The 16,330-nt window shown below is 38.5% G+C and overlaps 1 protein-coding gene across 1 annotated transcript; it reads right to left on the reverse strand.

Annotated features, from left to right (window-relative positions):
- Positions 1-834: 834 nt before the first annotated feature.
- On the reverse strand, positions 835-12,624 carry LOC130071281 (outer dense fiber protein 3-B). The gene is made up of 6 exons (XM_056235983.1): positions 12,512-12,624; positions 9,263-9,469; positions 9,067-9,168; positions 8,859-8,980; positions 8,647-8,787; positions 835-963 (listed from the first exon to the last, which is right to left on the reverse strand). Exons 1-6 carry the CDS (start codon positions 12,621-12,623, stop codon positions 871-873), a joined length of 777 nt encoding a protein of 258 aa, XP_056091958.1. The 5' UTR covers position 12,624; the 3' UTR covers positions 835-870.
- Between the last annotated feature and the right edge of the window lie 3,706 nt (positions 12,625-16,330).

The following is a 16,330-nucleotide window of genomic DNA, read 5'->3' on the forward strand; positions in this document are numbered from 1 at the left end:
AAACATACATAGCCTATTTAGGCTACATCGTGCAACTTTAAGGTTTTCAGAGAATGCATTTTATTTTGTAAATAAAGCTCACTAACTGAATTATTTTGTCATGAATGGAGTAAGATTTGAGAATGGAGAAAATATATAAAAAAGAAAAAAGAATTGTAACAATGAACAACTGCACTATTTATGTAAATATTGTAGCTACCTGCACCAAGTCGATAATAAAGTGACAATAACAACGAGGTATCTTGATTCAAAGATTTATTTTCTTTCTTGATTTACACAGTAATCATCAGTGCTGCTTCCCACCTCTGTGCCATTTTAGCTCTGTTCCAAAAACCTAGTGAGCTGCATTGCTGTCTGCTACCTACACAGTCAGCATCCAAACTGAACAGGCAACCATATGAACAGGCATAATTATGAATGTTTCCTGAGCAGCAAATCAGCATATTGGAATGATTTCAGAAGGATCATGTGACACTGAAGACAGGAGTAATGATGCTGAAAATTCAGCTTTGCATCACAGGAATAAATGACATTTTAAAATCAAAGCAGAAACAGTTATTTTAAATTGTTGTAATTTGTTATGTTATTGTTTTACTGTATTTTTGATCAATCAAATTCATCCTTGGCGAGTATAAGAAACCTTAAAAAATGTCACCGACCCAAACTTTTGAACGGTAGTGTGTAGTGTCTACATACAGTATTGCTTGCGTATGGTGTTAAAATTCTAGTCTGAGTAGACTTAGTTCACTTTTTTTTTTTTTTACTGAAACATTTCAAGTTGTATATTAGTGATATTATGACAGACTGTATAGTCTGTTGGACTGAATTTATAGCTTGTTGGACTGAATTTATTATACAGAAAGGATCTGTTTAATCAGCACCATCCACAATTATGGGAGCGATGTACTCAGAATGACGAATTCCAAAGGAGAAGCTGGGAGCTTTGGCTCTTGTGAAAGTAACCTGTTGAGAAAGACAAAGAAAATAGTTGTTGTGCAGAAGATGACTGGCTTCTTAGATTCAGATCGTTAGGTAGAGCTCACAGCGGGGGTGATCGGTCAGAATCACACAAGATGTCTTCATTGAAAGCATTTATTGGATTTACAACTGCATGGTTGAATGTACATTGAGGTGTATGTGTGTGTGTGTGTGGTTCTGAAAACAAATAGAAGAAATAAACAAACAATTAGTTAAATGCAAACTAATGATTATCATGCAACAATCTCTATTTGTATCAACTGTATCCTATTCTAATAATATAGCAGGAATAAAATACAGTAATATTTTAACATAACCGAAACTGGGATTAACAGAATGAAAAAAGGCTGTTCTGTAGATCTAAACAACTACAATTGTAACAATGACAAAGGATAAACCATTCGCAATACAATGACTCCCTCTGCTGGTCACATAAATAACTAAACCAAGCCGCTCCGAAAGGTGTCACGTGATGACCAGTGGAATGCATTAACGTCACTTCCCCGCCGGAACACGCCCCCCTCAGCGGGACTGAGTGGCAGAAGAGCTGCTGCGTGACTGGAGTTAATAGGGGAAACTGCAAACGCGAGTAAAACAAACTATTATCAGTTTAAACTAAAAGTTGGACTCGATATAGTGTTCCTTACAACTTATCAAAGATCCAGTGATCCATGGATATTGACATGCAGCCAGGAATCGTGTTTCCTGACATTTATATGTGCCTGATTTCGACGCCGGGGAAATAAATGAAGAAAATTTGCCTGTAAACGTTTTATATAAATACAATATAGATAGGTCTAAATCCGAGTGATCACTTACATTAATGTTATACTGTATATCATCATATCGTCCAGCCCTAAAACTTGTATAGTTTTTTGTCAGTGTTTATTTAAAAACATCCAATTATGCAGAATATAGTCTGTTCTGTAGCTTTTTGCAGTCTGTAAAAATATACAGTACCTCAGATTTCTGGTCAAATCTAGTTGTACAGTCAATCGCAAAGCTCTTTCCCGTTTTAGATGTGCTTTGTGTGATTTTCACGGCATTCACGCTGAAAACAAATGCTGCCGCTCAGTCTTTTTGCCACTTGTGGGCGTGACCGCATTCACTCCGGCCGACGGTGACGTCATGCGCATACCCTCTATATGCGGGAGGCGCGCGCCCTATAACCGATTAACAAAGGGGGGGCTCAAGATGGCGCCGTGAGGTTTTGCAAGCTGAGAAGCAATATCGGGTATTTCCCCACAAATGAAGATACGGTTTTCGTAAAGTTGCTTAATTATAGGTTTTTACGGGTTGCAGCAATTGATTAAATTTTGATTTTGGAGGGGTGCGAACAGTATTTAATTACCAGAGCATCAGCACGTTTGGAAAAATGGCTGAGGATGCTAACGTTAATCTTGGTGCAGAGATGGAGGTTGAGACAGTAAAAGAGAAGAGAAACTTCAGCGATACCCACTCGTATGCCTGTAAGGTAAAAAACGGAGGAAGTTGTGATTCGTGTCCAAACACACCAAGCAAAAATCAACCTTCCAAAAGGCAGAAAAATGTTGTGACCTCCTCTGCCAAAGAAAATGAACTCTCTTTAAGTGAAGTACAGGAGAATATCATCCGAATTCTCTCTGAGAAGATTAACGAGAGATCCGACCAGATTGAAAGAATGGTGAAGGAGAATTCTTCTAACATCGAAGCGTTGGGCAAATCTCTTACCACAGTTCATGACGATGTAATGGAGTTGCAGAATGAAAATAAAATCCTAAAAAATGAAAATGCTCTCCTAGGAAAAAAAGTCAAAGAAATGAACACGAAAATTCATGACCAGGAACGTTACAGCCGCAGATGGTGTCTGCGTTTATATGGATTGTCCGAGCAATCCAGTGAAAACGTGAAAACGAGAGTCATGGAAATATGCAAACAAGTGTCCGGCGACACACCGGACAGGCGTATGGTAGCGGATGCTTTGGATGTGGCACATCGTCTTGGCAGACTTAAAACCTCGGATGATGGCAGAAAAGTTCTACCAAGACCGGTGATCATGAGATTCATTTCTCGCACAGCCAGAGATTTGATCTGGAAAAATTCAAAAAACAACGAGTATCTGACCACCAAAGGGCTGCGGTTTAAGGAGGACTTGACTGCTTTTGACATTGAAGCACGGAATCGTCTTTGGCCGGCTGTGGAGAGGGCGAGGAAGGAGGGCAAAAGCGCATACTTCAGCGGAGCGAGGGCGTTCGTTGATGGTAAAGGGATTTATCCCGAAGAGAGCAACGGATCTTCATAGACTTGTGGTCGTTTGGTAGGGTTCTGCAGTTCGTGGTGTCCTGAAAAAGTCAAGGTTAATCATCTTTATTAACGTTAGAGACAAAAAGTGGTTGCTTCTAAGTTCTTAATCGGATGGTTAAATAACGGATGCACTTTAAGGTTTATATTTAAATGTTTGCAACTGTTACCATTTTTGAAGATCGTTTGTGGGAATCCCATTATGTTAAAATTTAAATTTTAGGCTATTTGGTTTATTTGTCAGTTATTGGCTACTTTTGACAAGTTATGTCTCTTTCTTTATTTTCTATCAATGCCAGAGGTATTCGTGATATTCTAAAGAGAAAAGCTTTATTTTTGTATTGCAAAGGGAAATGTGTAGATTTATGTTTAATTCAGGAAACGCATGCATGTTCTTCAGATGCTAAGTTCTGGAAAAATCAGTGGGGAAAAGAAATTTGGTTGTCATTTGGCAGTAATCGATCAGCGGGGGGTCGCTATTTTACAGGATAAATTTACAGGGCGGATACTAAATTATGAAAAAGATGATTGTGGTAGATGGATATTACTTGTGATAGATAAGGATAACGAAATATTTGTATTAGTTAATTGTTATGCCACCAATAACAACAGGAACAATGAAACACTCTTTTTGCATATTGAATCTAGAATTCAGCATTTTATTTTATCATATCCTTTAGCTAAAGTTATTTGGGGAGGAGATTTCAATACTGTGTTTGATGCAACCATTGATAGATGGCCTCCTAAAAGCAGGCCTGGCCCTTCGAGTGAACTAGTTAATATATGTTTAAGATTGGGCCTCACTGATGTGTGGAGAGATAAGAATCCAGACAGGGAGGAATATACATGGAGTAATAAGAACTCATCTCTTCATTCTCGTATTGACTATTGGTTAGTGTCCAATGATTTAGCTAATAATGTGGCCTCTGTACTGATAGAACCTTGCATAATGACAGATCATAAAGGAATATTCATAAGAATAATTATGGTGAAAGATAAATCGGTCAAAAAAATTAATAGTTACTGGAAATTAAATAATAAATTGCTTGAAAGTGAATGCCTAAAGAAAAAAATCAAACACATTATTGAAAAATATAGAACAATTGCAGCTATGGAAAAGACGTATGGAAAGTACTGGGAATTAATGAAGTTTGATATCAGAACGGCATCAGTTAACCAAGGAAAATTGGAAGCAAAAAATAAAAAAAGGAAAGAAAATTCAATTATTGAGGAAATATTAAAGTTGAATAAAAAGAAGAAAGAAGCATTGACTGATTTTGAGTTAAGTAAATTAAATGTATTACATACTGAACTAGATCATATTTATGAGGATAAAGCAAAAGGAGCATTTATTCGATCTAGACTTAAATGGTTAGAAAAAGGGGAAAAAAATACAAAATATTTTTTTGGCCTTGAAAAAAGAAACAGTGATTTTGCCTCAGTCTCAAAACTAATGATTAACAACAAAATAGTAGATAATTCTTTAGATATTTCAAAATATGTTTCTCAGTTTTTTAGTAATTTGTATTCTTCCACAATGGCTACTTCCAATATTGATATTTTTTTAAATAACTTTATGAGTGATACCAAAAAAATAGATCAAAACTTCCAAAATGTGTGTGATAAAGAAATAGTTATTGAGGAGTTGAGAGAGTGCATTAACTTGCTAAAAAATAACAAATCTCCAGGCAATGACGGGCTAACAGGAGAGTTTTATAAGACATTTTCTAAAGAACTTTCACCCTTTTTATTATTAGTATTTATAGAAGCTATAGAAAAAGGCGAATTGCCTGCTTCATTAAAACAAGGGGTTATAACACTGATTCCCAAACCTAGCAAGGACAAGTTACTTATTGAAAATTGGAGGCCTATTAGTTTGCTTAATAATGACAGTAAGTTGTTTGCAATGATTTTTGCTAGAAGAGTGAAACAAGGTTTAGATCAAATAATTGATATGGAACAGTCTGGTTTTATGCAAGGCCGTCATATTAGGAATAATATTAGACTGATCTTAGATATGGTAGACTATAATAATTTTATTGAAGATGATAGTTTTATTTTATTTATTGATTTCTATAAAGCATTTGATACTGTAAATCATGATTTTATTTTCAAAGTTATTAAATTGTTAGGTTTTGGAGATGTATTTTTGAAAGCAGTCAAAACATTGTACAATGGTTGTAATAGTTCTGTCAAACTTGCATTTGGTACTTCACAAAGGTTTGATATTCATCGTGGCATTAGGCAAGGATGCCCCCTCTCTCCTTCTTTATTTTTGTTGGTCAACCAGGTTTTGGCAATGCATGTAAAAAGAAATAAGTATAATGGTATCACAGCTTTAGGATTAGAATTTAAACTTAGCCAGTTTGCTGATGACACTGCAATATTTTTGAAAAACAAATTCGAGGTACCAAAAATAATTAGATGTATTGAGGCATTCACTGCTGTATCTGGCCTTAAAATGAATTGTGATAAATCTGTATTGTTTCCCCTTAAAGATTGCTCCTATACAGAAATAGAGAACATCCCAGTTAAACACCAATTAACATATCTAGGTATAGTAATCTGTAAAAATGAGAAACAAAGGAGTCAGTTAAATTTTGAACCAATTATTGAGAGAACAACAAATAAATTTAATTGGTGGTTAATGAGGGATATATCAATAATTGGGAGGGTATTATTGTCAAAGGCGGAAGGTATATCTAGATCAGTATATACATCTTTATCATTAGATGTGCCTCCTAAGGTGATTAAGGAATTAGATAAGATACTTTATGACTTTATATGGAGAAAAAACCCACATTATTTAAAAAAGGAGGTAATATGTAACACCAAAGAACAAGGGGGACTTGAGGTTTTAGATTATAATACACTTAATGACACTTTTAAAATTAAATGGTTGATAGAGTTTTTGAAGAATAGAGAAAGTCTTTGGAACGTATTTCCAAATTATATATTTAATACTCTTGGAGGCATAGATTTTTTGTTGAAATGTAATTTTTCTGCTGACAAAATTCCTGTAAAATTGGCCAGTTTTCACAGACAAGCCCTGCTGGCATGGAAATTGGTATATAAACACAATTTTTCACCACACAACTATTTCATATGGAATAACAAAGACATACTTTTTAAAAACAAATCACTATTCTATCACACTTGGTTCAATGAAGGGATTATATTAGTAAGACAATTGGTTAATTCCAATGGATATTTGTTATCATATACTGAATTTCTACAAAAATTTAAATTACCAGTTAAACCAAGAGAGTTTGCTATTGTTCTTGACGCGATTCCAAAGAATGTGATTTTACTCTTAAAAAACGCTGATTCAGTGGAAATCAACATGGACATTATTTGTGGTAAAATTTTCATTGATAATGTTGATGTTTTACAACAAAAATGTAGCAATATGATTATAAGGAAAGCTCTTGGCTCAGTGTCTTTTCCTGCAGCAAGATTCTTTTGGTCTTCTTTATTTGGTGATATCTCTTGGGTTAAAGCATGGAAATTACCAAATAAGTTTTGTGTCAATAACAAAATTAAGGAAGTGTCTTACAAAATACTTCACAGAATTTATCCTGCTAAGCATGTTTTGGAAAGATTTAATCTTAATATTTCGTATACTTGTGAATTTTGTGGACTAGAGAAAGAAACAATTTTGCATCTGTTTTTTCACTGCATCTACTCAAGATTGTTTTGGAAAGATTTAGAAACCTTTATTAATAGAAAACTGAAGTGTATGATGGAAATTTGTGTTTTTGATGTGCTTTTTTATACTCAGGAAGACAATTTAGAATGTAAGGAACAGCATATTATACAGCTATTTATTTTATTAGGAAAATACCATATTCATAAAAAGAAGTGGGCTCAAGGTAAACCAAATTTTCCACATTTTATAAATGACTTTAAATTATATGTACATCTTTTGGAACTAACTAAAAACAAAAAAGCAACGAAAACATGTAATGCTTTGAAAACATTGGATTTTATGTAAAAAATATTATTATTATTTTATTTTTTATTTTTATTTTTTTCTGGCAGTTAATGTAATATTGTGAATATGTGATACCTCTGATGTGATACCTCTGTTCTTGTGGCATTGAATAAAAAAAAAATATATATATATATAACCGATTAACTGGACTGAAGGCAAATATCGCCGCGATAGCTTACAAACTATGCACAGAAAGTGTTTAACTGGTATTTCACAATGTATAACCAAAGAATAATGCCCGAGTGGCAACTTATACATCAATAGAAAGAATCATCACGACACAAAGACTAGCTGAGCAGGAAAGCCTGAGCTTACATTTAGCAATACTAAACAGACGAAACACTACCAATCTAGCCTTTGCAATGCCGGTAAAAGATCAACAAAATACAGATTCTTACTTGTAAAGACGCACACAGAATAAAGCAGTTGAATCAAGGCGGGTTGTAAGTCCGTGCGGTTCGCGTACACTACTGACAAAACCTCTGACAGAATAATACTCGCGCGCAGCGATCCTGAATCAACTTGTGATTGGCTAAGAGTCCAGGTGAAGCGAGGCTTCTTCCAGTAGGAGAGAGAAAGTCACAGTAAAATATCTGACGCTTAGATTCCACAAGGGGGCCTTTTTTTTTTTTTTTACAGTTGTAGTATACTAATTCTTGTTATTTTAAGTAACAGTAGTTTTAGTAGAGAGCAATTCTAAACTAAAAACGGAATATATATACAGTACACTACCATTCTGTAACGCTGGTAATATGGTGCGGTAGAAGCACGGGAAGGAGGCTGGATCCAAACGCAGTGTACAGGCTTTATTTAGACAAACTACAAACTTAGACAAAGACTCAGACTGGGATACAGGACTCAGAAGAAGCGACCAACGTTGACATCAAACATTCAACAACTCACAAACTTAGGGCAGAAACACAGGGCTTAAATAATCAAGTACAAACGAGCTAACAGGATAACAAGGGGGCGTGGATAATAAAAAACACCTGGGATAACTAATAGACAGGTCAGGGAACCACTGAACATGAAGGGACAAGACAAGACACAAAACCCACATCATGACACATTCACAATTTGGAGTCTGTCAGATTTTTTTTATGTTTTTGAAAGATTTCTCTTAAGCTCACCAAGGCTGCATTTATTTGATAAAAAATACACTGAAAACAGATACATTGTGAAAAAACTATTACAATTTAAAATAACTGTTTTCTATTTGAATTTATTTTATATATTAACATTTTATATTCATATATTAAATTTTTTAGCATCCTTACTCAAGCTTTCAGTGCCACATGATCCTTCAGATATCATTCTAATATGCTGATTTTTCATTTTTAATAAAAAATCTCACTGACCCCAAACTTTTCAACCGGTAATGTATAAGTACAGACCCTTTCTGGATGGTGGGCTCCAGGTCCTGGTTTCTTGGTAGTGTCCCCAGGCATGAGGTTGCGACCAGTCATGCTGTATTGAGGGGCCTTGTGTCTGTACACACACGAATCTACTATTTGGTAGGTCCCTGGGCCTGGAGTCTGAGAAAAGGATTGTTATCATCTTTGCAAATACATACTAAGAGGTACATACTGTAATAATGTGTCCGCACCTTCCGTAAATCTTCGTGAAAGCTGCCAATAGGACTACGACCGCTGAAGGAGACATTTGGAGAGGCTGTTTTATTCACGACTCTTGGCCCTAATACTGGGGGGAGCATGTACGCAGCTGGACCTGGAGACAAGATAATGAACGTCTGCTAACGCATGGGAAACATACCTGTTCTAGTAGTATTGCTGTGTATATCTGTAGGAATCTACCTGGTGTTTGGTCATTGCGGAACAATTTAGTTCTCGCAGAGAGGGAGAACGCAGGGGCCAAGTAATAGGTGGTCTTTATTGCCTTTTCAGGTGAGTAACTGCCTGATTAAAAAAATCAAAAGACAGTTGAACTTTACTGTGCATGTTCTACATTGTTCTACATTTGCACACAGCTACAAAGCCTTGTGTGAAATACCTGGGCCAGGGGTCTGGAAGGGCTGAATATCCTTTCGCCGGCCGCAGACAGAGTACGCAGGGGTTCCGTCCCGACCCACCCTGGTGATGTTGGAGGGAACGAGGAGGTATCCGGGCCCTGGGGAGAAGTTGGCCTGCAAGTCACGAAGGCGCCTGCCAAAGCTAAACGCTGGGCCTTTTTGCATCTGCGGGTCATGGTTGTTCATTCCTATAAAGGGCAAAGAAAAAAAACAAAATTTAGATTTACTGCAGGGCAATAGCTAGGTATTTTGGACCCCTGACCCTTTTTTAAAATAACATTTAGAAATTGTTGAGTGTTCTTAGAATCGTTCCAACCTTTCACCCCATTAGCCCCTGATTTACTGTGTTTATTGTGTGTGTGGCCTAATATCACGTAAAATGTCCTCACTAGTTAAATATGAGGCGCCACGTAGGATTTAAATCAAACTTCGCTTATCAATATATGCATAACACACGTGCATATACACCTATAAATTACTCGCATATACATGTATACTATTGGATGTTCAAAATACATATATGAAATACACGTGCACACTAATATGAAATTCATACCAATACATATTATGTTAGAATGCATATAAACTTGTGAATAACTTGCATATACATATAACCTTGACGCACGCATACACCTATAAATACTCGCATATACATATAAACTTCCATGCACATACACCTATAAACACTCGCACATACATATACACTCGCTGCACACAGACACACCTATACACACTCGCATATACATATAAACTTCCATGCAGACACACCTATAAACACTCGCACATACATATAAACTTCCATGCATATACACCTATAAACACTCGCACATACATATAAACCCGATGCGCGCATACACATCCATAAAACACTCGCGCATACATACAAAATAAAACGTGGATGCATGCTTTAGTTGTGTGTATATGTATATGCGAGTGATTTCATATGTGGATGTGCGTGAACTTTTCAGTGTAAAAGGAAGTCATTTATTCTTTTTCTTCTTTTGGAGTTTCATGGCGGTTGGCAAACCAGCTAAAAGGTGCATTTACCGCCACCAACTGGACAGGAGTGTGAAGCGTCAACACAGGGGGCGGAGAGATATCACGCAACACCTGAAATAAAGCTTGCCACAAAGAACCTTTCTTTTACTGTCTATGCAAAGAACCGACGAAAGTAATGATTATGCATGAAACATTTGAATGGTTGATAAAGTTCATAAATTGATAAAGTTGACGATGCAGACTCGCCATCTCCGCTGTAGTGAACGCCCCTATAGAGAGAAATGCACACTTCATATGAAGTGTGAACGCGCCGGCGCCTCTGTGTCCTGATTATATTGTCCACTATATTTGCTTCTTATTTATTAAACCAGGCAAATTTGTTGATGAAACATTGATTAAAATGAACATACTATTTATAAAAAAACGAAATAAACTTTAAAGAAAGGCTGTCTACAAAAGAAAACTTTAAGTAAGTGGTCAAAATCATGTCTGACCCATTCCAAATGTTTTCCGATAGCCTATATCTTATGATCCTATCTTACTCATCTCATGCGGTTCCCTTTTCATATAATCAACATAGATGAAATAATAAAAAAAAACATTATATTATTTAAACATAAATATGAAACGTATGTTTAAGTTTTTTAACTTATAAGCGTCACACCACTCCGCTTTGCTCACATGCTCTGGTGTGTAGCCTATAGTAGCCTATACATGCATGTGTGTGGTGGAGGGCTGCGATTTTCAAATAATAATCAAATAATACCCATCGATCTTCGAATATTAGCTGTGCTTGAAAATTTCGTTTTGTATAAATTGTATCTTCATTTTAATCAATGTTTCATAAACAAATTTGTCTGGATTAATAAATAGGAAGCAAATATAGTGGACAGTGATCAGGACACGGAGGCGCCGGCGCGTGAACTGGAGTGCGTAAATGAACCGAAACTCAGCGTATAAACTACTTGCATCACAGACCTGTATATCTATAGAAAGCTTGAAATGTGTACTTTTAAACAAAACAATTAAAAACTAAAAGAAATTGGCTACTCTCTGCTTATGCATGTGGCTAATTCATATGAAGTGTGCATTTCTCTCTATAGGCACGTTCACTACTGCGAACGAAGATGGCGAGTCTGCATCGATTTATGAACTTTATCAACCATTCAAATGTTTCATGCATGATCATTACTTTCGCCGGTTCTTTGCATAGACAGTAAAAGAAAGGTTCTTTGTGGCAAGCTTTATTTCAGGTGTTGCGTGATATCTCTCCGCCCCCTGTGTTGACGCTTCACACTCCTGTCCAGTTGGTGGCGGTAAATGCACCTTTTAACTGGTTTGCCAACCGCCATAAAACTCCAAAAGAAGAATAATAATAAATGACTTCCTTTTACACTGAAAAGTTCACGCACATCCACATATGAAATCACTCGCATATACATTTATATTCCCCACTTAAGCATGCATCCACGTTTTATTTTGTATGTATGCGCGTGTGTTTTATGGATGTGTATGCGCGCATCGGGTTTATATGTATGTGCGAGTGTTTATAGGTGTGTCTGCATGAAAGTTTATATGTATGTGAGTGTGTATAGGTGTGTCTGTGTGCAGCGAGTGTATATGTATGTGCGAGTGTTTATAGGTGTATGTGCATGGAAGTTTATATATATGCGAGTATTTATAGGTGTATGCGTGCGTCAAGTTTATATGTATATGCAAGTTATTCACAAGTTTATATGCATTCATTACTAACATAATATGTATTGGTATGGATTTCATATTAGTGTGCACGTGTATTTCATATATGTATATTGTAACATCTAATAGTATACATGTATATGCGAGTAATTTATAGGTGTATATGCACGTGTGTTATGCATGTATTGATAAGCGAAGTTTGATTGAAATCCTACGTGGCGCCTCATAGTTAAAGGGGCTTATACATCAACCTAATCATGTTTATATTTAAATGTGATTTGCACAGGTTTCTATGATGGTTAATTTTACAAATAGAGGTTGTGTTAGGTGATAGAAAACATAATTAAGTCTATGAGATGTCCGCACTAATAGTGAAACAAACGTGTGTGTGTGTGTGTGTGAGAGAGAGAGAGAGAGAGAGAGAGAGAGAGAGAGAGAGAGAGAGAGAGAGAGAGAGAGAGAGAGAGAGAGAGAGAGAGAGAGAGAGAGATTGAGAGAGAGAGAGAGATTGAGATTGAGAGAGATTAAGTTACCAGTTGCCCCTGGGAGAGAATATATTGGCCCTGGACTGTTATACATTGCAGCGATGGGGCCCCTTGGCCGGTGGGGCCTCCAAGAACCCATCCATACATCCACAGGTGACATGATGTCTGTTTAAAAAATGTTTTTATAGAATTACAAAAATGACTTGTTAAGAAAAAAAACATTACACGTGTTAGCCTAGATAAAACAATAACACATTAATATTTGCATTTTATGATGCAAAGACAGAGAAGCCTTTAACTTCACTACTCTTACAAAATGGTAGATTTGATGACACAGTATGACACTTTTTTTGTAGTTTAGGCAGCTAATGTTACAAGCACTTAATTTGCATTTCTAATTTAATTTGATTAAATAGTCAAAACATGTCATAGAGTTCCTTAACGTTAACCGTATTGTGATAACGTTACAACAAAACATACAAATATACAACAAACGAAGGAAACACAATAACTTACCTTAAGTGCAAAATATTGAAAAGTGCCTGAGTTTAATAGACTTTTCGATCTCCGGATGATTTTGTAAAGAAATATTCGTTTAAAACCACGTTCCTACAAAAAAAGTTCCACTTAGTTAGATAAGAACGATCGAATTGCGATATTACAATATCTGCGCGAAATAACTATATTATTGACATCTAAAAGTAAAATAAAGCCGCCGAAAAGCTCTGATCAGACTTGCAACTGTTTTTGAAGCTTTATACTTGTTTTCTTTTGCATCTCTATGACGCCGTCGCCTTGGTGATTCTTTGATGTCAGTTTGAGTGACATTCCAATGGCAAGAAGTTCACGAGTAGCTGCTCTACATGCCAATCCACTGTAACCCGTGCAGTAGCCTATAATTAATTATTAAACAAACCAAATTCAACAAATGCTCTCCTTAGAGATGTTTCAAAGTTTAATACACATACTGTCTTGTCTATAGACCATTACAGACTACTAATACAACACTTATAAAACACATCAATTTCAAAGTTACAACCATAAAACATTTGCCTGCAGTGACCATATAATTATTAGGACACTGAAGCCACACTTAAAATGCGTGTGAATTCCATTACAAAAGATAACAAAATATTAAACCAACTAACGTGCATGCAAATATGAATGAGTGAATTAATGAATGAATAAAGAAAACACGGGCACACTTTAGGCCCGTTCACATCAAGGACGATAAGATAACTATTAAGATAACGATAAAGATATATTTCTAAAAATCGTTCTCGATATAGTATAGCAGAGTTCAACGTCACAACATAGCTATAATGATAACAGTAGAGAAACAATTTAGTTGGAATCACTTTCAGAACGATTTTATCCAGCTAATAAAGCTTCACAGTCCCGCCACAGCCCGAGAGAGCTTTGGTGCCGGAAGTAAATTTCCCATTCATTTCTCCCATTGACGTTTTGGAAAAAACGTATCTAAAGAGTTTTAGAGCATGTCTGAGGATAACCAGCTACGGCTGAACTAATAAGCATACAACATATCATTTCGAGTGAAAAAACGAAGAGAAAATCCAAAAAAAGTCAAAGGTACAAGACTGTGTACATATTTTCATTTCCGAGCGAAGGAACTACTCATCCCATAAACCACCGCGCCTCACTGAAGTCGACTGAAGCCACAACCGCGAAAGAGCCTTTTGAGCGACTTCCAAATCTGACGACGGCCACGTGAACTTTTTCCTCCAGTGAATTATATAGTAAATGTGCAGGGAAACGTACTCGGTTACCTAACGTAACCTCGGTTCTCTCTAGAGAGGGAACGAGTATTGCGTAAGTTTAGCTTACGCTACGGGTAAAGTTCATCTTTGCTCGAGATATTGAAGCCAAAATTATCCTTAATTTTGTATATATTGTCAATGCATTGCAGCAGCTGCAGACCTAGAGCAGGCTGTCTAGCGTGCTCATTGGCTGCCTTGCGGCAACTGCAGCAGCCTACCAGTGAGCCTGGCGTGACGTCACGCCCAATGGTGGCGCTTCGCGCCCACTACGCGTCACAGCCTGCGCAAAGGGGTGTGGCTTAGCATATAAAAGCGGGGCTCAGAGGCTGCTTCCCTGGTTTTCATGATCTGAAGCGAAAATCGCTCGAGGCGCTAGCACGGCCGGTTACGCAATACTCGTTCCCTCTCTAGAGAGAACCGAGGTTACGTTAGGTAACCGAGTACGTTCTCTTACGAGAGGTTCTCTCGTATTGCGTAAGTTTAGCTTATGCTACGGGAACACTTTGTCAACGCCGTGCGCGCCCAGCATCCACTCTATGAGTCCCAACCCGGGGAACACTGAAAGTGGGAAATTCAGGCGGCCAGCAAGCGGGCCGACACATGTATAAACATAAGCACCCATGGGGAATGCAGAGCGGCGGCGCCGGGCTGCATGTACATGTATATCAACCCATATTAGTGCAGCTCAACCAGGAGAGCTAACGTTGAGGTAGCCTGCGCAACAGTGATGTGGGCAGATCATACACACATAGTCTGGCCTGCAAGGCGGGAACTTCCAGATTATAGAATCTCACAAATGTAGACGGGGAGGCCCAGCCCGCCGCCATACAGATGTCGTGAATGGAAATTCCACTGGACCATGCCCACGACGAGGCCATGCCTCTTGTGGATTGGGCCCTGATGCCCAGAGGGCATTGCAGACCTTTTGACGGGTAGGCAGCAGAAATCGCGTCCACTATCCATCTGGATAGGGACTGTTTCGAGGTGGCGAGACCTTTGGTGCGTCCGCCAAATGAAACGAAGAGCTGCTCGGAGCGTCTCAAGGGGGCGGAGCGCGTAACGTAAGCTCTCAGTGCCCTGACAGGGCAGAGGAGGCTGTCGCTGCTCACGCTGTCGGATGCTGGCAGAGCCGACAGAGAAATGACCTGCGCTCTGAAGGGAGTGCCAATCACCTTCGGGACATAGCCATGTCTTGGTTTGAGGATGACTTTAGAGTCATTCGGGCCAAACTCAAGGCACGCTGCGCTAACAGATAGCGCGTGTAAGTCCCCCACACGTTTAACTGATGACAGAGCCAAAAGAAAAACGGTTTTGAGCGAGAGGTATTTTAGATTCGTTGAATCTAATGGTTCGAAGGGATGCATCTTTAGGGCCTCTAGGACCACGGAGAGATCCCAAATAGGAACCGAAGGTGGGCGCGGAGGGTTCACCCTTCTGGCTCCTCTTAAGAAGCGGATGACCAGCTCGTTCCTTCCTAGCAACCGGCCTTGCTTCGACTCAGCGAAGGCTGCAACGGCTGCACGTATACTTTGAGCGTGGATGGGGACCTGCCCTTATCCAGCAGCTCTTGAAGGAAACCGAGCACCTGCGAAACCTCACCCGTTCTGGGGTCCAGATTTTTGTCGATGCACCATTTGGAGAACACAGACCATTTAGACGCATATAGCCGTCTCGTAGAGGGGGCTCTAGATTGCGTGATCGTGTTCATAACTCCTTCTGGCAGGATAACGGGTATCCGTTGATCAACCACACGTGCAGAGACCAACGCTCTGGGTGGGGATGCCAGATCGAGCCGCAGGCTTGAGAGAGGAGGTCCCTCCTCACCGGAATCGGCCACGGGGCTGTGTGTGACAGCCGTGTTAGTTCCGGGAACCAGGAAGCGCTGGGTCCAAACGAGGAGGCGTTCTGCCAGATCGCAGAGGCTCCTGGATCTGACACCGCCCTGGCGGTTCACGTAGGACACAACCGACATGTTGTCCGAGCGGACTAGAACGTGTTGGTCCTGTATGAACGGGAGGAAGCGCTTCAGCGCGTTCTCGACCGCCAGCATCTCCAGACAGTTTATGTGAAGGCATTTCTCTCGGTCTGA

The sequence above is a fragment of the Rhinichthys klamathensis genome, unplaced genomic scaffold, assembly GCF_029890125.1.
Source record: "Rhinichthys klamathensis goyatoka isolate OS25496 unplaced genomic scaffold, OSU_Roscu_1.1 h1tg000436l_1, whole genome shotgun sequence".
NCBI lineage: Eukaryota > Metazoa > Chordata > Actinopteri > Cypriniformes > Leuciscidae > Rhinichthys > Rhinichthys klamathensis.

Bases quoted from the DNA above. Each gene is read 5' to 3' on its own strand.
- LOC130071281 (XM_056235983.1), bottom strand. From the start codon at position 12,623: ATGTCACCTGTGGATGTATGGATGGGTTCTTGGAGGCCCCACCGGCCA. The intron at 9,470-12,511 runs GTAACTTAATCT...TGCCCTTTATAG, and splicing joins TTCTCTCCCAGGGGCAACTG to GAATGAACAACCATGACCCG. The intron at 8,788-8,858 runs GTGCGGACACAT...TCCTTTTCTCAG, and splicing joins TTCACGAAGATTTACGGAAG to ACTCCAGGCCCAGGGACCTA.